This window comes from Osmerus eperlanus, chromosome 11, assembly GCF_963692335.1.
Source record: "Osmerus eperlanus chromosome 11, fOsmEpe2.1, whole genome shotgun sequence".
NCBI lineage: Eukaryota > Metazoa > Chordata > Actinopteri > Osmeriformes > Osmeridae > Osmerus > Osmerus eperlanus.
In genome coordinates, this window is record NC_085028.1 from 4427527 (window position 1) to 4445578 (window position 18052).

General features: G+C 43.7%; 1 protein-coding gene and 1 long non-coding RNA gene across 2 annotated transcripts in view; one reads left to right on the forward strand and one right to left on the reverse strand.

The window, feature by feature from the left end:
• The first annotated feature begins 3580 nt into the window (after nucleotides 1-3580).
• Nucleotides 3581-18052, forward strand: part of pax3b (paired box 3b) — a 22833-nt gene continuing 8361 nt past the window's right edge. Inside the window, 5 exon segments of the mRNA XM_062473368.1 lie at nucleotides 3581-4064; nucleotides 4699-4934; nucleotides 5143-5272; nucleotides 5717-5860; nucleotides 17884-18052. The exon segment at nucleotides 17884-18052 is cut by the window's right edge and continues 31 nt beyond it. Of these exon segments, the coding sequence (XP_062329352.1) occupies nucleotides 3980-4064; nucleotides 4699-4934; nucleotides 5143-5272; nucleotides 5717-5860; nucleotides 17884-18052 (764 nt within the window). The 5' untranslated portion in view covers nucleotides 3581-3979.
• LOC134029289 (uncharacterized) overlaps nucleotides 3783-18052 on the reverse strand; it is a 38785-nt gene continuing 24515 nt past the window's right edge. The window contains exon 2 of the long non-coding RNA XR_009931631.1: nucleotides 3783-4057. This is a non-coding gene — a long non-coding RNA (uncharacterized LOC134029289). The remainder of the gene's footprint in view (nucleotides 4058-18052) is intronic.

Here is an 18052-nt window from a genome sequence, read left to right on the forward strand (position 1 = left end):
CACACACACACAAGTACACCCACACACATTCTCTTACATCAATACCATTCCCCTGCCTAGTTCCTAATACTATAACCCCCTTTCTGAAAGAAAAACACATAGGGGGCCGGTTAATCTGTAACTGGCTGTAGGCGAACCATCACTGTCAAAGGGGGAGGGGGGGGTGGTGGGAAGGTGACACCTGAGTGCAGGACTCATAGACTGGGTTCCTGGGGAGAGGAGGCGGGTAGGCCTTAGTAGAGGCTGGGAGGGGTAGAGGTGGCTGGGAGGCCTGGAGAGATGAGCCCTGGTCAGAGGAAGCTGGGAGGCCTGGGGAGATGAGCCCTGGTCAGAGGATTCTGGGAGGCCTGGAGAGATGAGCCCTGGTCAGAGGATGCTGGGAGGCCTGGGGAGATGAGCCCTGGTCAGAGGATGCTGGGAGCCTCGGGGATGTGGGCTGCATGGGGAGATGAGGCTGGGAGGAGAAGAGGCTGGGAGGAGAAGAGGGTGGGAGGAGGAAGCTGGGAGGAGAGGAGGTTGGGAGGAGATGAGGCTGGGAGGAGGAGGTTGGGAGGAGAGGAGGTTGGAAAGAGATGAGGCTGGGAGGCCTGGGGAGATTAGGCTGGGATGAGATGAGGCTGAGGGGAGGTATATGAGGCCTGCCTTGGGAGATGAGGCCAGGGTAGAGGAGGCTAAGATGCCTGAGAAGATGAGGCTGGGAGGTCTCCCGTATGTTTTAATATACCTACCAACTCATATAATCACCTGGAGGCATTGTGGAACAGATGGGTGCCCCGTATTCACCTTATGCACACACATGGTTTCCTTTAGAAATATTTAGTCTCTAGTTTCGAAATATCTTCTTTTCTTCCATATCAGATCATTATAATTAAGGAATAATGTGCAATTCTTTTATTACAATTTTAAAACACAAATAGACAATTCTGTAATATAATATGGCATATAAGGCACAAAAAAGATATTCAAAGGAGATACATTTGGCTGTAAATTAAGAAACCTTTTATTTAGCTGTGAATATTAATATATTAGTTCTAAATTACAATATAACTTCACAGATGTGTACATAGATGTGATGACGTTTTATCTGATGCAACTAATTTATTTCTCATCAAGAGAAATTTCTGACTTTGAATTTCATCCCCGGTAATGGATTAGATACGGGGATTCTGTGTCGCTTTTAAGGTCGCCGAGGTATGCATCTAGCTTCGTTCTGTTTTTCTTCGTTCTTTCTGTTTTCTTGGGGTGTAATATCCTATTTCAATAAGTTCATTGACCCTTTAAATCGCCACGTTCGTAAATATAAGATTGATGCAACTTTTTTCTTGAATGACCGAAAGGAATGACTGAAGTGTGAATGAGTGAAGCTAAAAATGTGAAAAAGAAAGTTCTGCTATTATTTTTAACAAGTCAAGCCCGGTCTCAAGAATCGTATTCATCTGAATCCCTGAATATTGGATACAACATTATAGAGCACAATAGGCTACATTTGATCATTTTAAAACAATAAAGCAGGTCAACAAATTCTAGGCTATATGAAAAGAATCATAATTACCATCAACATAATTTGTCTCCATTTTATTATTAAAATGTAATGTTTCTTCGACTTCTATTAGTTCAAACAGAAGCTGTTACGAGTGTCCTCAATATCGCCAATAAAGTCAAATTGCCTAATTTTACAATTTAAAATAGCTACTAGATTTTAGTTTTTCCATAGCAAAACTTTATTGGTGTTATACCTATAGCAATAGTCCTATTAATTTACGTTTTATCATGAGATTTATTTAAGATGATTACTTTTGGGGAATAATATAATCCTTTCAATGGAGGAGAGTAATTGTCTATTTAGCTCGTGAAAGGACCCCCGTTTCCCTTGCTTATTTTCTTCCCCACTAGCCTATTTTTCATTGTCCGCGTGCGTTCCGACAGAAAGACAACATTTGAAGTTTCTTTTCAAACTCACAAAAGAGGTAAATGTTAATTGACTCCAACTTAGCCAGTGGGATACCTCTTTTCCGCGTAAATAGAGGTGTATGAAGGTACGCACGTTCAGATTTCCCAGCTGCTCCCTTTCTTCAGAACTGAAGTAGGCTAAGGATGAAAAGGCCTTTTTAGCATCAGGTGCTTACTTGAGGTAAGCGACATACATATGGCTGGTAGGGAATGAGGCCAGTTGCTTAGCAATTGAAAACATATATAAAAAAAATGTTTTACACATGAGTTTTTAACTTCTGTATCCCAATCACTCTGCTCTTCGAGGATCCATGTAATCCAACAGTGGTTTGGAGGCTCCAAACATGAAATGTGTGAGACTTTAAATAATTATTATTAGCCAATATAAAAAATGCATGGGTGCTATAATTACAGTGCATTGCTTCAGTGACAGTTTAGCTCGTAAACGTGGGATTTTCTCCTCCGGCAAAAGTTCAGCTATTGCCAAGATGCGCGAGGTAATCCGGTTAGGATCACCTGGATGGGGTAACGGCTGCTCTGTAATTATGTTCGTCTGAAGTGCCTTGCGCACCATGAGTGATTCCCCTCAAACGTAAAGCGATTTGAAATAACGAATTGATTACGATTTGGTTAGTGCACAAGGTAGGTTACCGAGCAAATGTTGGCATGAATGAGAAAACCCTGCCCATATTCTCGTTTTATGTCGTTTAGGCCTATGTTTATTTAATAGGCAAACTTGTTTATAAAATAGGCCATGAAACTAAGTGATTTTTAACATCTCAACACAAAGGGGCCTTTATGACTTTTCACAAGATCTGTTAATAGCTATATGCCTTGGCTTACTTTGTTGCCAAGGCCTTTAGTGAAACTTCAAAGCAAACGTGTCCAAGAGGCCAGTCGGTTGTTTTGGGTGGACAGTGGAGGGAAGAGAGCTTTTGTGCGAATTCAAAGGTGGGGACGGACCATAGCTCCTTTGATTGATTGTAAATAGCAAGGTTGCTTGACCTTCTTCGTCGGCACACACATACGCACACACGGTTAACGCCACTATCCAACCTGTGTGTGTCATCGAATGCAGGCAATAATTCTGAGAGAATTTCTACATTTGAACAAAACTGTCAAGTGGTAAATAAGTGCTACGGCACATGTGTAGCCGGTGCAATAGACTCTTTACTACTCTCCTGGCGTCGTACCCTGCTGTGGCGCACGTCCCCCTGGACGGTTTGGGGGCTTGGTATAGTGCGCAATCTAAAGGGACAATAAATTCCTCAAGACACAACTTGTGTAACATTTGCTTTATGTTTGAGATCATAGAACGTGGACAAATGGTTTGATGGGAAACAAAAATAGAACCAAAAAACGACATGTTCTAAAAAGTCCCATTTATGATACAATCTGTGAGATATCTGAATCATCTTTATTGTTATATTTCACCAACAGCGTATGCGTAAATTTACGACTAAACATCAGTCAAAGTCGTCATTCAAGATATCTACACTGTCCTGGAGCACGGTCCCTGGCGGTAACTTTCAGGGTAAAGTTGTTTGCGTCAGCCAATCATTGAGCACTTGCGAGGACCGGGTGTACTTCCTCTAAACCAATCACACAAGGCGGAACACTGATGGGGAAAGAAGTGCAGCACAACTAATAAATGATGCTGTAGTTTTGACCATCTTCTCTCTTTGAACGTGTGTCAACAACAACAGCTGCAGGGACATCACGGCTAAGTTCTTACCTTCATGACTTCGCTGAACCGAACACATCATGTTGGCTGAAGAAACAACGGCAGATTCATAATAAACTTTTCCCTTGAGCTTTTTCTTGGGGAGGCGGGAGTGCTTTCTCTCTCTCCCGGGACACAACAGTGCCTGGCTGCTGCAGTGGCTAATTTACTCGAATCAATCTTACAGAAACTGGAATACAAAGCATTTATTGTCCAAATACCCGCAGTTCGTTGAGTTTAATCGCCGGTTGTTCATCTTCCTCCTCTCCGGCGGGAGGTTTTCAGAGCGCGTAGGGTTGTGGAGGTATGACTGCGTTGGCGGGGGCTGTACCCAGGATGATGCGCCCCACGCTGGCTCAGAACTACCCCCGCAGTGGTTTCCCACTGGAAGGTAAAATCCAAAGTTACAATTGAACTGTATGTGTGGCGATGTTAACTTCGATGTGCTTACATTTCATGTCATCTTGGTGCGAATACTGTGTCGCCTAATGGGCCGTTTCCTATAGGCTTCCTTTAACTCTGTGAACTAACCTTTGTTTGCAGGGTTACATTATGTGAGTAGTACAGGGGATAGACATGAAGACATTTCAATTCTCGAAGGCAATGAATGAATGCAAAATATGCCGAATAATACTTAGTTGCTGTGTGTGCTTTGTTTTGATGTAATTATCAGTCCAAAAAAAAGAAGAGTTTTTGGTTAGGACAGGGCCTATGTTTTGTATTTTCATAGATGAGACAGGTCATTTACCGAAATGAACAAACATCAACATCTGAAAGAGAGCAACCTTACATTGTCATTTAAAATACTTGGTGATTATTAGATTTTCAAACCTTTCAGCTTAAGCAACAGTTATTTCAATGCAACAATTGACCTCTTATTACATAATAAAATACATGAATATGAATATAAATAGTTTAAATAATAGGCCTATATGTTAATAATTCCATAGAATTGTAGTGATGTTATTGTTTCATATTAACATACTAAACTAATGTGGTGGTGAACTTTTTGCTTTCTTTAACAGTCTCTACCCCTTTGGGGCAAGGCAGAGTGAACCAACTCGGGGGAGTATTCATCAATGGCAGACCACTGCCCAACCATATCCGACATAAAATTGTTGAAATGGCACACCATGGCATCAGACCATGTGTGATCTCTCGTCAACTACGGGTCTCTCATGGTTGTGTATCCAAAATACTGTGCCGGTACCAGGAAACCGGGTCTATCCGACCCGGAGCCATTGGAGGCAGCAAACCCAAGGTAAGGGAAAAGGAAAAGGAGGGAATTCTTAACTGCCTCTTTCTCTTTTACATAGGCTGAAGCCTCCTCAACAGGTTGGCTCAAAAATATTGAGTGAGGCCTAAAGCCTTCATACCGCTATTAATGTATTCACTAAGCAGACACTTTTACCTGAAGTGATTAGTCCTATTAAGAGTCCTACTAATTACACATTGTGTTGTTTCTAAAGCAGGGGACAACGCCGGATGTGGAGAGGAGAATAGAGGAGTACAAGCGAGATAACCCGGGTATGTTTAGCTGGGAGATTCGAGATAAATTACTGAAGGATGGCATATGTGACCGGAACACCGTTCCTTCAGGTAAAAGGAAACAGAAATACACTTTGCTATACTTGTTTGCCATCAAATGGGTGCAGAGAGGCATAGAAAGATTATCAATCGTCATCACCACCATATCCTTCTCATCATCGCCATCACCACTTTGGCTTAGGGTAGCATATGACCAGAATCATATAATTGTTCTCATAATTTGCTTTCTTCACAGTATTTTGAAGTAAAAACAATGTAATTATATTATCAGATTTTATTTGGTAAACTTGACCCTAACACCTGATAGAAACAAATCTGCTCAGTATAGCACCTATAGTCTAATTTAAGTATTATTAAAAAAGTATTTTTGATTTGATAAACAATTTGTTGATAACAAAAGTAATTAAATGGCTATTTAATTATTTAAATTAGAGTTACAACTTTGATAGCAGCTATACCAACTGCTAATTTCATATTTAACTTCTTTTATCATAGTCAGTTCAATAAGTCGCATCATGAGGACTAAATTTGGAGGAAAGGGAGACGATGATGATGATGAAGACGAAATCGAGAAAAAGGAATTAGAGGACAACGAACGACGGGCCAAACACAGTATCGAAGGCATCTTGGGAGATCGCTGTAAGTTTTAATATTTTCAAATTCGCCGACGTGGTTTCATGTTGAATCTGGGTATTATTCACTTGTGATATAGCCTACTCCTTGCTCTGTTGACATTTTGTATAAAAATAGCGTTTGTTTAGCCTGGGATGACCTACAGTAAAAAAAAACACACACATACACACACATATTTAACCTATATTTTAAAGACCGAAACAGTTGTTGAACTTTTTATTTGATCTGCAATGAGTGACTGTTATGTAGTTCTTGGGAGGCAGTTTACTATGCACAGCACAAGGGGAAGTGTGTTCTCAATTGTCGGCATAGTCACAAAGTGCTTGCGTTTGTTTTCAATTCTTTATCGATCATATCTGTCCGGCTAATGGTTTTCCCATGAGGCCTTACCGTAAATCAAACAGCAGGTGATAGCTTTTGTGGGAAAGGAGGATCGTGCGCGCGCGCGTGTGTGTGAGAGAGAGAATGAGAGAGATGCGTTATGGCTTTGCACATAGGCTAATGATTACAACCTAACAATGAAAGTGAAATGAAATATTATATGACAACATAAAAACTCATCGTGTTATAAAAAGTTTCTTTGTCAACATGAAATGTTTGATAAAAAAAAAAATCCAGGAAGTTGTTTGGATATAGTCTACATTAATATGCTATGTTGTTCAATTGCTCCGTTACTTTTCTGGTCTATTCTATTGCGCATGCTTAATTAATATAGGCTTCTTAATATATGTGCGACAATATTCAAAATGCCTAGCTAATCAGCTGAATAATACTTATTGTTTGAGAAACTCTGCCTCCAAGGCTATGTTTAATGTAACAGGTTGTGAATATGGTTTTGGCTGTAGGCTATCAAACAAAGAAATCTCCCAACTTTTCCCCCTCGTAGACTAACTTATTGGTATTTTAAATAAATGAATTCCAATTTACATCCCAATACGCCAGTTTGTTCACTTTCCGTCCGTATACTGTAAATCTCAGGACAGTAAAACGAATTGGAGGAAAAAGACGGGGAGTTTGACGAGACAAAACGTGCCAAATGAGTTGATCAAACATTTGTATAACAGTTCCATCCTTCACAAAGCCAGGCCTTGCGCACACAATCGGACACTTGAGGATGAACTTGGGAGACAAAGGAGCGAGAGTCCATTGAGACTCACGCTTCGGTTACGCGCGGACAAAAGCCAAGCTTCGCAGCAGCTTGGCCGCAATAAAAGAAGGCAACCTGTTTATAATTCAGTCAGAAAGGGAGAGGGAGCTTTGCAACAAAAGCCCAAGAAAAGACATTATGAGCCAGCAATGAAGGATGAATTATTCAGCGTCCGCTATAGCTGCTATGCGCCTAGGCTTAGAGACTGTTCACCATGGAAAAATGGCCGTTTTCACCTACAAAATGTTTCTTTTGGAGTCTTTTTAGTCGTCTAAAGAAGCCGACTACTATTCAGAGTAACAATTGAAGCATCTGAAACCCCCTCAATTTCTCTTACTCACGCACACACACACGCACACACGCACACGCGCGCACACACACACGCACACACACACACACGCGCGCGCGCGCACACACACACGCACACAAAGGCAAATAATGCAAAAGTAATGGACGAAACCACATGTTTACCTGTTGCTTCAGCTCTTAATGTATTTTTCGTGTTCTAGGCTGTGGCACATAATCACATAGGCCCATAAATTCGAAATAAAAAGTATAAAAACCTACGTAGTTGATAATGTATAATAAGATCTAATGATCAGGCTATATAGGGTACTTCACACAGAAATATGAATGGTCCCAAAACAATTTAAAATGTCTGTTTTGTTCATTTGGCAAATTGCATGAGCTAGGCAACTGCATTTTAAGACCATTGCCATTTGCAAGTAGTTTAGAATAAAGGCCAAAATGTTGGTACCACCGACCATGTCTATGCATTCATTTATAGATAGTATGATGTTGACTTGAGGCTTTTATCGTTAATAATTGTCTTGACTAATGACGACAACCTAAAATGGTTATGATGAATTTTTACCTCTAAAATCCGTAGCATTGTTAACTATCTCAGAAGGCCTCGACATGATCTATTATTACCCTCTTTGATGCAACCCGGTCTTGCCCTCTCGAACATTAATAATGTCTTCTAAATGATTCTGATATAGCGCTGTGTCACATTTAATGATCTAGAGAGAGTATTAAATAGTGCTTTGGTGAATGGGGACCAATGTTCTCCCCTGAGAGGCGCGCCTGGCCTCGAGCGCCAGTCACAATGGCCCTTGCCACTCGTCATGCGCATAGCTCCAAAACTCACCCATCGTGCTCACCCCCTCGCGCTCTCAAAATCTCTTCAAGCGGATTAAATCGAGCCCTTTATTTCAATTTACTTTCATCTGGAGGGTGAGCCCGCCCTCTCCCTCTGTTTCCTTCTCACCCGCTATGCCTGCGGCGCGCATTCGTTTAATATATCTGGTCCATCCACCAGCAAACAAAAGAAAGTCAGTCGGTTGTGGGAACGTTTCTAATTAAATTCCAGGTTAACCCAATAGAGAGGCTACTACTTTATTTAGCCCATCTGTAGATATCCAATAAATGTTCCACGTTGCTTCATTGTTATAAAAGTGGGTGAAATAGAAACAAACTTAAGTTTAGTTTCAGTGTTCTTTTTTAAAGTTACCCCGGACGCACTGGCATTTGCTTTAGGCCTAAATGTGAATGGTCTTCATATACGCAAATTCCCGTCCACATTATGATATGAAATGTAATTTTTGTTTGTCTGTTGACTGCAATGTCTCTCTGCCTATAGCAATATCACACAAGTGCTGTTCAAACATAATACATTTCGTCGTCGCTAATATCCAGTTTTAGTTAATGATGTGATGTCTCAACACGAAGCTGTTGCTTTAGTTTACAGCCACGAATTAAAATGTGAAAGAGACTCTTTTTCAGTCAAGCAGGTCAAACATAGATTAAGTAGATGTTTGTTGAGACCATTGTTGTGCGTAGGAGGAGCACTGGTTCATCCCCTAGATGTTAAGAATTCATTGTCGTTTCCCCCAGTGTCCCGATCAAAGGCTGCTCGTTTAGATTTATTTGTCTGGGAAAAGCAACTTGAGGTGCTCAAGGAAGGATATAGCCTACCCTTGGAAAGTCATCTGAACGTGCGCCATTCCAAATTCCAACCATACGTTGCTTTTGTATTGGCGCTTGTGGGCTGCAGTGCATATTTAAAATGATTCAATTTATTAATCGTTTTTCATATTTCGTATTCTGTGTATTTTGCAATCGTTTGAGAATACTTTCACTATTTTTTTGTTTTGTGTTGGTAGCAATTGGCCACAGCTCCTGCAATAACGCGTGCAAGTAAATAGTTGTCACTTTGCATATTTGGCAGGCAGCGTGCTACACTTCCAAAATGAGTTAATGAACTCATATGAATCAGCTAATTATATGCAATGTATGCAATGTTTCTACCCCCTCACATATCTCCATAGCCTATTTCTAAGCTTTACTTTGTTAATTAAAAATAACCAAATTATACAGAGAAACCATTAGGGTCACACACACACACGCTGTTAAGATCTACCTCCGATAGGAGGGGGACACACATATACACTCACAAACGGACACACACACACACACACACACACACACACACACACACACACACACACACACACACACACACACACACACACACACACACACACACACACACACACACACACACACACACACACACACACACACGCACTACCACATACACACCTCTGAAACACAAAATAGTCAAAGGGATAACTTTATTTAGTGAAAGAGAATCCTGGAAAGGGCTAATTGAATAAGCCTGGGATCTTTGAAAACCTGCCATGGTGAGTGCAGTCATCATGTCATAATTAGGTTTATTGAGGCGCATTCCTACAATCTGCTGCCATTCTCCAGGCATCATTGTGTCAATGGCCCGGCCAATAGCCAGAGGACAAAAGGGAATCAAGAGCTGACAAAACATGAAAGGCCCAAAAGATTTAGCTGCCTTTGTCACAGAAACGGAGCAGGACTTTGTTTGTGTAAATAAAGTGAGGAACTTGGGGTCCCCTGCTACTCAGGCGCAGGATGGGGTTCTATAGAAAGTAATATGTGGGCACACACTGGAGTAATGCCAGGAGAGGGAGTGTGTGTGGTGTGGTGTGTGTGCAAGAGAGAGAGAGAGAGAGAGAGAGAGAGAGAGAGAGAGAGAGAGAGAGAGAGAGAGAGAGAGAGAGAGAGAGAGAGAGAGAGGAGAGAGGGAGAGAAATAGTGACAGAAATGGAGAGAGCGACAGAGATACAGAGAGGGAGAGAAAGGGGTTGAGAACAAGTAAGGGAAGGAGGGAACGTATAGACGCAGGGAAGAGGGCTGAGAAGATGAGGCGGAGTGAAGGGGCTGGGTTTGTGTGTTTAGTGTAATGAATGTTTACAGAGATAGGTCTTGGTTTCATCAGTTTGTTTGTGATGCTTAAAGACATCCCACAATCTAGGGGGTCTTGTTGGTACATGTCAGATCATGTGAAAGTTTACACACGTTTACAGAAAGTTGTTATGAAGGGATGCCATTTCCCTTCCAGTTCCAGAATGGGTTACAGGGTTCATAAGGTGTAATGGTGCTGATGGAAGATATGTATTGCATGTGTAAAGATGTGTAGATGTGTAATCTAACGCAAGCATGTCCTTTTCAATTTTCGAGACTTTCACAGTTGAAAGTTTGTGAGCGAAAATGTGAAAATGATGATGCCAAATTGACGTATTTCAGAGCAGTCATGCTCAAATTGTCAACCAGTGTATATAGCACATGCTACAATATCTGCTTGAAAATGTAAAGGCTCTGAGACTTCTATTTAAGGGATACTTGTTAGTTTTGCTCAAGTTGGCAGCATTGAAATATAATAGTCAAGTGCTTGTTGTGATAAGACAAACTGGCTACCGGCCTGAACATCTTGATTTATGTCAGTTAGAGGGGTGGCTTTTCTTCTGCGGAATGTGTCACTCACTTTGTCCCTGGGCACAAGGGCATGGGGGGCACAAGGGCACAGGGGGCACAAAGGAGAGCACCAAATCTCTCCCATTTACCCCGGGGCAGTCTCTGTCCCTCACTATCCCCCTCACTATCCCTCTCTCTGTCCCATTCTGTCTCTAGCTCCAACTTGTCTCTACTCTCCCCTCTCTCGCAAATTCATTTTTTTTGCAAGATGCCGTGCGCGACGACTATCCAAGCATAAAAAACATAGTTATCTGCAAATGAATGGGGGCTCTATGCTTCATTAAAGGGTATTTTGCCGTCCACACCCCTATTGTGACCCTCTGATATCAATTCAAAGGGCAATTAATGAATGCAGTCCCAACTTTGAAGTGAGGAGGACTGGGGGTGAGCGGAGGGGGAAAGAGAATTTGGGGTTTCCCCCTCCAGACCCCCCCCCCCCCCCCAACCCCTTTGCGTCACCCAGTGATGGACTTGCCACATTCAGCGAGAGCGAGAGCGCCCCACAGACGGGTTGAAGTGAGAGAAAGAGTGAAAAGGCCCCAGAGAAGGTCAAGGAGAATGGCCGCCTTAGAATAAGGCCCCTCTTTATCTGATAGAAGTATTCGCCAAGGCGGGCACAACGATTAACGGAGAGAGAGACAGAGAGAGAGAGAGAAAGAGGTTGTTTTTATGGGTGTGTGTGAGTGTATACACGAGTGTGTGTGTGTGTGTGTGAGTGTATGTGTGTGACCAGAAAGGGGATAAGGGGTGTCAGAGTTGAAGAGACGCTAGGCAAAGGCTACTGAATGTGCTGGTTGAACAACGGAAGGCAGACACAGAGTTGTCAATCACTTGACTGATGGAGTCTGACACTTACATTGAGCCCTGTTCACTAATTACTTCTCCTGCTCCCATGTCACACAGGGATAGCCCCTCAGGAGAGGAGGCTAGAGAATGCTAGGGAGAAAAATCTAGAAATAAACTAGAAATATACATGCATTGATGTTCAGAGATCATTCAGAGATTCAGAGTTGTTCCCGATTGATTTCTTCACAGTTCTGAAAGTTCAATCCAAAGTTACAATGTCCTGGTTTGTCTTGAAAGTGACATAGTCATGTTTAATCGATTTACAGCTATGTTTACATAGAAGTCCTTTGAGGCATCGTGTACCAGGGTTTTTACAAGCAAAACTTTTCGATTAATCTTTTCCTGAAGCAGAATTCAAAGTTCATGTAGCACCATGAACAGTTAAAACAAGCTGTCCAGATTGAGCAATGCTACTGCTGTGAGTATGTTTCTCAGCAGCCAAAGCCTGTCTCCTGCCTTTGCCATGAGGCTTAGCGGGGGTCAGAGAGCAACACGGGGTCACTTTGCATCAGTGCTACAGGAAACAGGGTTACAATCATATTTGGATGAAAATGACAGGTAACTACTTCCTGGTAGCTGTCTCGCATCATTCTCTTTCAGCCTAACCACTGGCCTTGCCATTCAAGTTTTGCCCTGTCTCTTTCTTATGATATTGTGATTTATGAGCTGTTTTCCATCTGGGGCAACATCATTTCTCACACATTCACACCCCCAGGATGACAGTGCAAAGAAGCGGAGCTTAAAAAAACTCTCTCTCTCTCTCTCTCTCTCTCTCTCTCTCTCTCTCTCTCTCTCTCTCTCTCTCTCTCTCTCTCTCTCTCTCTCTCTCTCTCTCTCTCTCTCTCTCTCTCTCTCTCTCTCTCTCTCTCTCTCTCTCTCTCTCTCTCTCTCTCTCCTCTCCCCCTCTCTCCCTCTCTCTCACAAACACACTCACTAAATTACAGGGCAGCTGTAGAGGTCGAGTCTCCTCTTTAGCAAGTCAAGTGAGCACCCCTCCTCCCCGGTCTTAGTTTTTTAACACAAGGCGCAGATGGGCCCATAAGCTGTCAGTTAACCATTATCCTGCAGGCATCTGCCTGGCTTCTATATACTGTTTAATGCCAGTCGGGCAGTCACTTAGTCGTCTAGTTCCCTGAAAAGGACCAGCGTCGCTCCCTCCCCACCACAATAAACGTGTCATTTGTCTCCTCTGTCCTTTGTTTTGTTTTTTTTGGGGTGGGTGCGTATGTGTATGAGGCGATGTGTGTGTGTGTGTGTTTGTGTGAGAGGGAGGGGGAGATCATGTCATTGGCTCAATTACCCTCCTCCATCGCCACCCCCCACGAACCTCCTCCTTGTAAACAGCACACATATGGTCAGTCTCAGACTCCCCCCCCCCCCCCCCACACACACACACACACACACAACACACACCACCACCCTCAACACAAACTTGATCTCAAAATCCCTACCTACTACAACTCATCTAGCCCTGCCTGGATGGACAGCCTTGCCCCCCCCAACACATATATACAAACACACAAACACTTGCAGCAGACACACACACACACACACACACACACACACACACAAACCCATATGCTGTACAGTTTCCAAGACCACAGTCTGTTAAACCTCTTTTCTTTCCCCTTCCTCCTCCTCCTCCTCATGATGGCATAGCGTGAGCCATTTGGGTATTTTTTGGCTCCATGAAGGTTGTGTTGGCGCAGGCTAACTCGCGCTGTGTGCCTCTCAGGGGCTGGGGTTTGGTAAATTAAACAGGTTTCTTTTCTCCCAGCTACTCCCCTTGCTCTGTGTGGCTTAAAGAAGCCAGCGCTCTCTGGCTCCCAGGCGGTCCACTTTCCAGGCCTTAGACACTCAGATAGACTTACCCTTTTAAAGATTTCACTCAGTCTTGTTTTGTTCCACAGACTGCCAAGCGTTTGCGCCAACAACCCCCACTAGAAAAAAAACCCTGTACGTTTCGCTAACAGCTGAGGTGAGATAAAAATTCATGGAAAAATGTAGTTTAGACGAATGTTTAGCTAAGGGCATGAATGAGACTATATTAAGATATGGTTTATATTTACACGCAGAAAGAGATATGCAGATTCAGGTCGGTAATTTGATTGAAAATGCTATTTGTCAGTGCCAAATATAGGCGAGGGCATCGTTGGATAGCGTAGCAAAGCAAGTAAAGTAGCACTCAGTGACCACAAGTTTACAGTACAGAGGAGCAGTAAACATATATGGCTTCTCTTTCCTCCGTCTCTCCTTCTACTCTACTATCTGAACTAACCAGCGGTTTGACCTTTTTTTTAAATTTCCCACAAAACTATCTTACCCCGATTGGTGATGAATAACGTGGTGCCATGTTTTATTTTTGGAACTCTGCATACTGTATTGTCTTCTGTGTATGTTGATTTGAGTGTAAGAAGATCATGTCCTCTTGAATTTGGACATTTGAAATAAAAACATTTGAGATTAGGATTTCTGGAAAGATGAATGTGTAGATGAGTGTGAGAGAGTGTGTGTCTTTATGGTCTAACCGGAATCAGAATCAGAATCAGAATGGGATTTATTCGCCATGAAAGTTTGCACAGACAAGGAATTTGCTTTGGCAGGAAGGTGCATACAATAAACATATACCTAAAATTTAAATATGTGGACTATCTATACTAAGGGTACATAAACTAGCAGTACTAAGTGGGATTAGAATATAATTAAATATACAATAAATATACAATACAAATATACAATAAAATAAAATATAAGTTGCCGTAAAGAACCCTAACCCTTTCTGTCTTTGGTCTGATGAGCCTTATTAACCGATGGAGTACTATATGGTGTGTGTTGGTAATGACTAATACAATGCTAGTCTGTACTATTACAGTTGCCAAAAGCTTGGCTGTATGTATTGTTAATCTGTGAAGATTGATGTCAGTGTATGTAAGTGTTAGAAGTGATCAAGACTCCATGGGAGGTTTACCCCAGGCTGGGAAACAGCAGATGTCTGTGTACTCTGTACTCTGTGTGTGTGTGTGTGTGTGTGTTACTCTGTGGTGGTGCAGCAGGGGTTTGCAGGTGGCAGGGGCGCTGTGATCTCTGGGGGTTACACCTTTGCCACTTCAACCCCCTGTGTTGGACTCCTGGCCCGAACTTCCATATCGCTCTCTTTCTCTTTCTCTTTCTCTTTCTCTCTCTGTCTCCCCCTCTCTCTCTCTCTCTCTCTCTCTCTCTCTCTCTCTCTCTCTCCATTGCCCATATTTTCGGCTTGTCCACACACATGTACACCTTTAGGTGCCTCCATGCCGAGGCAGCTTGTGGGGGGTGGTAGTCCCCAGCTGTGCCCCCCCCCCCCCCCGCCCCCGCCCCTGTCCTCCCCCCTACCGGAACGCCTGCCCACCCCCTCACCCCTCTCTGGCCCTCATTGTGCCCCCCGCTACCCCCGTTGCTCCCCCGTGGGGCAGGTGACAGGCCCCCTCCTCGCCCCTCTGTGAGGGCCATGGCAGCCATGACGGATTCCACAGATGGAGCGTGCAAATCGTCCAGCAAAGAGCCCGGCCTTAGAGCAACAAAGAGAGACGGAGAGAAGGAGAGAGAAATATAGGGGAGAGAGAAAGAGAGAGAGAGACATGCGGGGGAAAAAAGAGAGGGATTGGTGGAGGAGGGAGACAAAGGGGACTTTGAAAGAAAGAGAGATGGGTGAGAGGGTGAAAGAGAGAGGCAGAGAAGGATGGATGCGTAGGTGGTGTTTGGTTAAAGGGGAGGGTGCTGTTGAACAGTTTTTTTGTTTCACAACATGGAGATGTCGTTTCTTTGGAGAATTCCAGTTTGATGCAAGAAGAGTTTTACAACAACATTCCATCTAAGTCGTTTTATTTTTACGCATATCATTCTTTACTCATAAAAACGGTATCACAAACAGTACATTTGTGAAATTTATGGGATGGGAGTTCAGATCCAAGGTACGGTACCAGGCTTTTTCTCGTCCGAGAAGAGGAGGATCCAGAGATTCCCAAACCAGTAGGGACGTAACCTATAGGTAATTCCAAAGTGATTAAGGATTTTCCCTACCACTCGGCATTCTCAGAGTCCAAATCCCTGTGAAATGCTTTGAAACGTGCATGCTGGTCGCAGACTCCAGGGAGAGGAGGGTTCCCACACGGCCCTCCACAGGCTTGACTAGAAAGCTTCTTCCCTTGTTATTCTGCGAAACCCTGTTTCGAATAATACCCCCCCCCCCCCCCCCCCACCAACCTCCTACCCACAGTACACATCCCAAATTCCTCCTTTAAAACACCAGCTAAAACACCACTCAGTAAAATTCTCGTTGAAGTCTTGTTTTTTCTCACAGTTATGTGGTTTGAAGATAAAAATGTGGTGGTGATTTGACAGTTTGGCATACTTGGGTTTAGTATTTAGTTGAAGATTTATTAGGGGACATTTCATGGATGTAGTAAAAGTTTAACATTCATTGGGGACTAACTGTTGTGGTCATTTTAACTTTTTTGCGGTCGGACGTTGAATTTGTGTGTGGCCTAGTTAAAAATGTTGAGCGTTCAATAAAAGTGTTAAAAAAAAGCCCCAAAACGCCTTGAACTGAAGCAAAATCTTTCTAAATATTTTCTCTCTCCACCTCTCTATCATTGTTTAAAGTTTTTAACCAGTTTACTGTTAATGTGTCTGAAGTTTCCTCCCAGCTCTGTGGATGCTGACACTGACCAGCCTGCCGAGGGGAGCGTATCAGTTTCACATGAGAAGCCCTGAGCTATTTGGGTTTCCTTGTATTTTATTGTTGCTTCTAAGGGGGGAACTAATACAGTGTTGCACAAAAACTTCCCCTTCGCTCCAGGGAATTCATTAAGTGTAACACAAAAAAAAGTTGGCGCAACGCCCTCAATGAACTTCTGAGGTAGCCGAAAGCCTCGGTACATAAACACAGCCTATAAGCTCAGAGTGCACAATAGTATTAAAGTGATCCAACCCAAACATGAAGTGTGGACCCAACAAAAGCTGTCAAGACTTGTAACTTTACAGCAACTCAATCACCCTAATGTGCTAACCCTGAAATATGTTTACCATATTGTGAGCTATTCAACCATTTTATTCAAATAAAATGGAAGTTTGACTATGGCCTTTTATAGATCGAAACTGGTTTCCAAAACGGGATGTGTGTGTGTATGTGTGTGTGTGGGGGGGTTCTCAGTGTGTCTTTTTAACAGCATGTGTATGTGTCGGTAAGTGTGTGTGTGTTTGTGCGAACAGCCTCAAAGGTCAAAGAAAGGCAAATGAAAGCTTCTTTATTGGACACACACTAGCCTGAGAAGAGAAGCTCTGGATTTTAGTGTGGCCTAGGCTAACCACAGGGCTAACACAGAGAAGGTGAATATCAAATAATATCATCGCCTTTTCTGGTGAATGACCTCTTACAAATGAGACCAGCATGCACCTGGCTAGTGGGGTGTGGCAATGGAAAGGACTGACATGACAGCCATCTATCCTATTGGAGTTTCAGCAAGCCTGGAGACGAGATCCAATACTTGTTCCTCCTCTTTCCCGCTAACCCCCCACGCCCCCCCCCACCCCCCCCCCCCCCCCAACACACACACACACACCCTGTCTCGGCAGTTCCAAATTAGGCCTTTGTGTCCGACTTAGTCCTCCCAATCGTACTGGCGCGCCTCGGGAAGCCTTGTCCTGTGAGATTAGGTGGAAAAGCAGCGAATATTCCCTGTGAATGGAAGTCTGTTCGGGCACAAAACGGGAGGGGTTTGGGGAAAGAGGGGAGGGGGGTTGGCTTTTCGTAGGAGGTGGATGGTGGTGGGGGGAGGGGGGAGCGGTGTACTCCCATGCAGGGGTTTAAGTAAACAGCGCAATGCGAAAACAAGTGTCACCCTTCTCCATCTTCCTTAACCTCTACCTGGCCTTCATGTCGGATCGAATGCCCTTGTGAGAGTCGTGCGTTGTGTGGATAGCCCTGTCCGACCCTCTGTTCCATCTCCCTCAACCCCCCTCTGCTCCTGACTGACTTCTGACGGCAGAACAGCAGGGCGGGATAGATGCACGGCGAGAACGTCTTACCGCAGACACTTCCTGCATGTGTGTGCGTGTCTCTTTCCTGGCGTCGCTGCTCCCTGCGCACCTGTGCGCGCGTGTCATCGCCGAAACACTAAGAGAACATTCTTCTCCTCCTCCTCCCTCCCAGCGAGCCACTCAGACGAGGGCTCGGACGTGGAGTCGGAGCCGGACCTGCCCCTGAAGAGGAAGCAGCGGCGCAGTCGCACCACCTTCACGGCCGAGCAGCTGGAGGAGCTGGAGAGAGCCTTCGAGAGGACGCACTACCCCGACATCTACACCCGGGAGGAGCTGGCCCA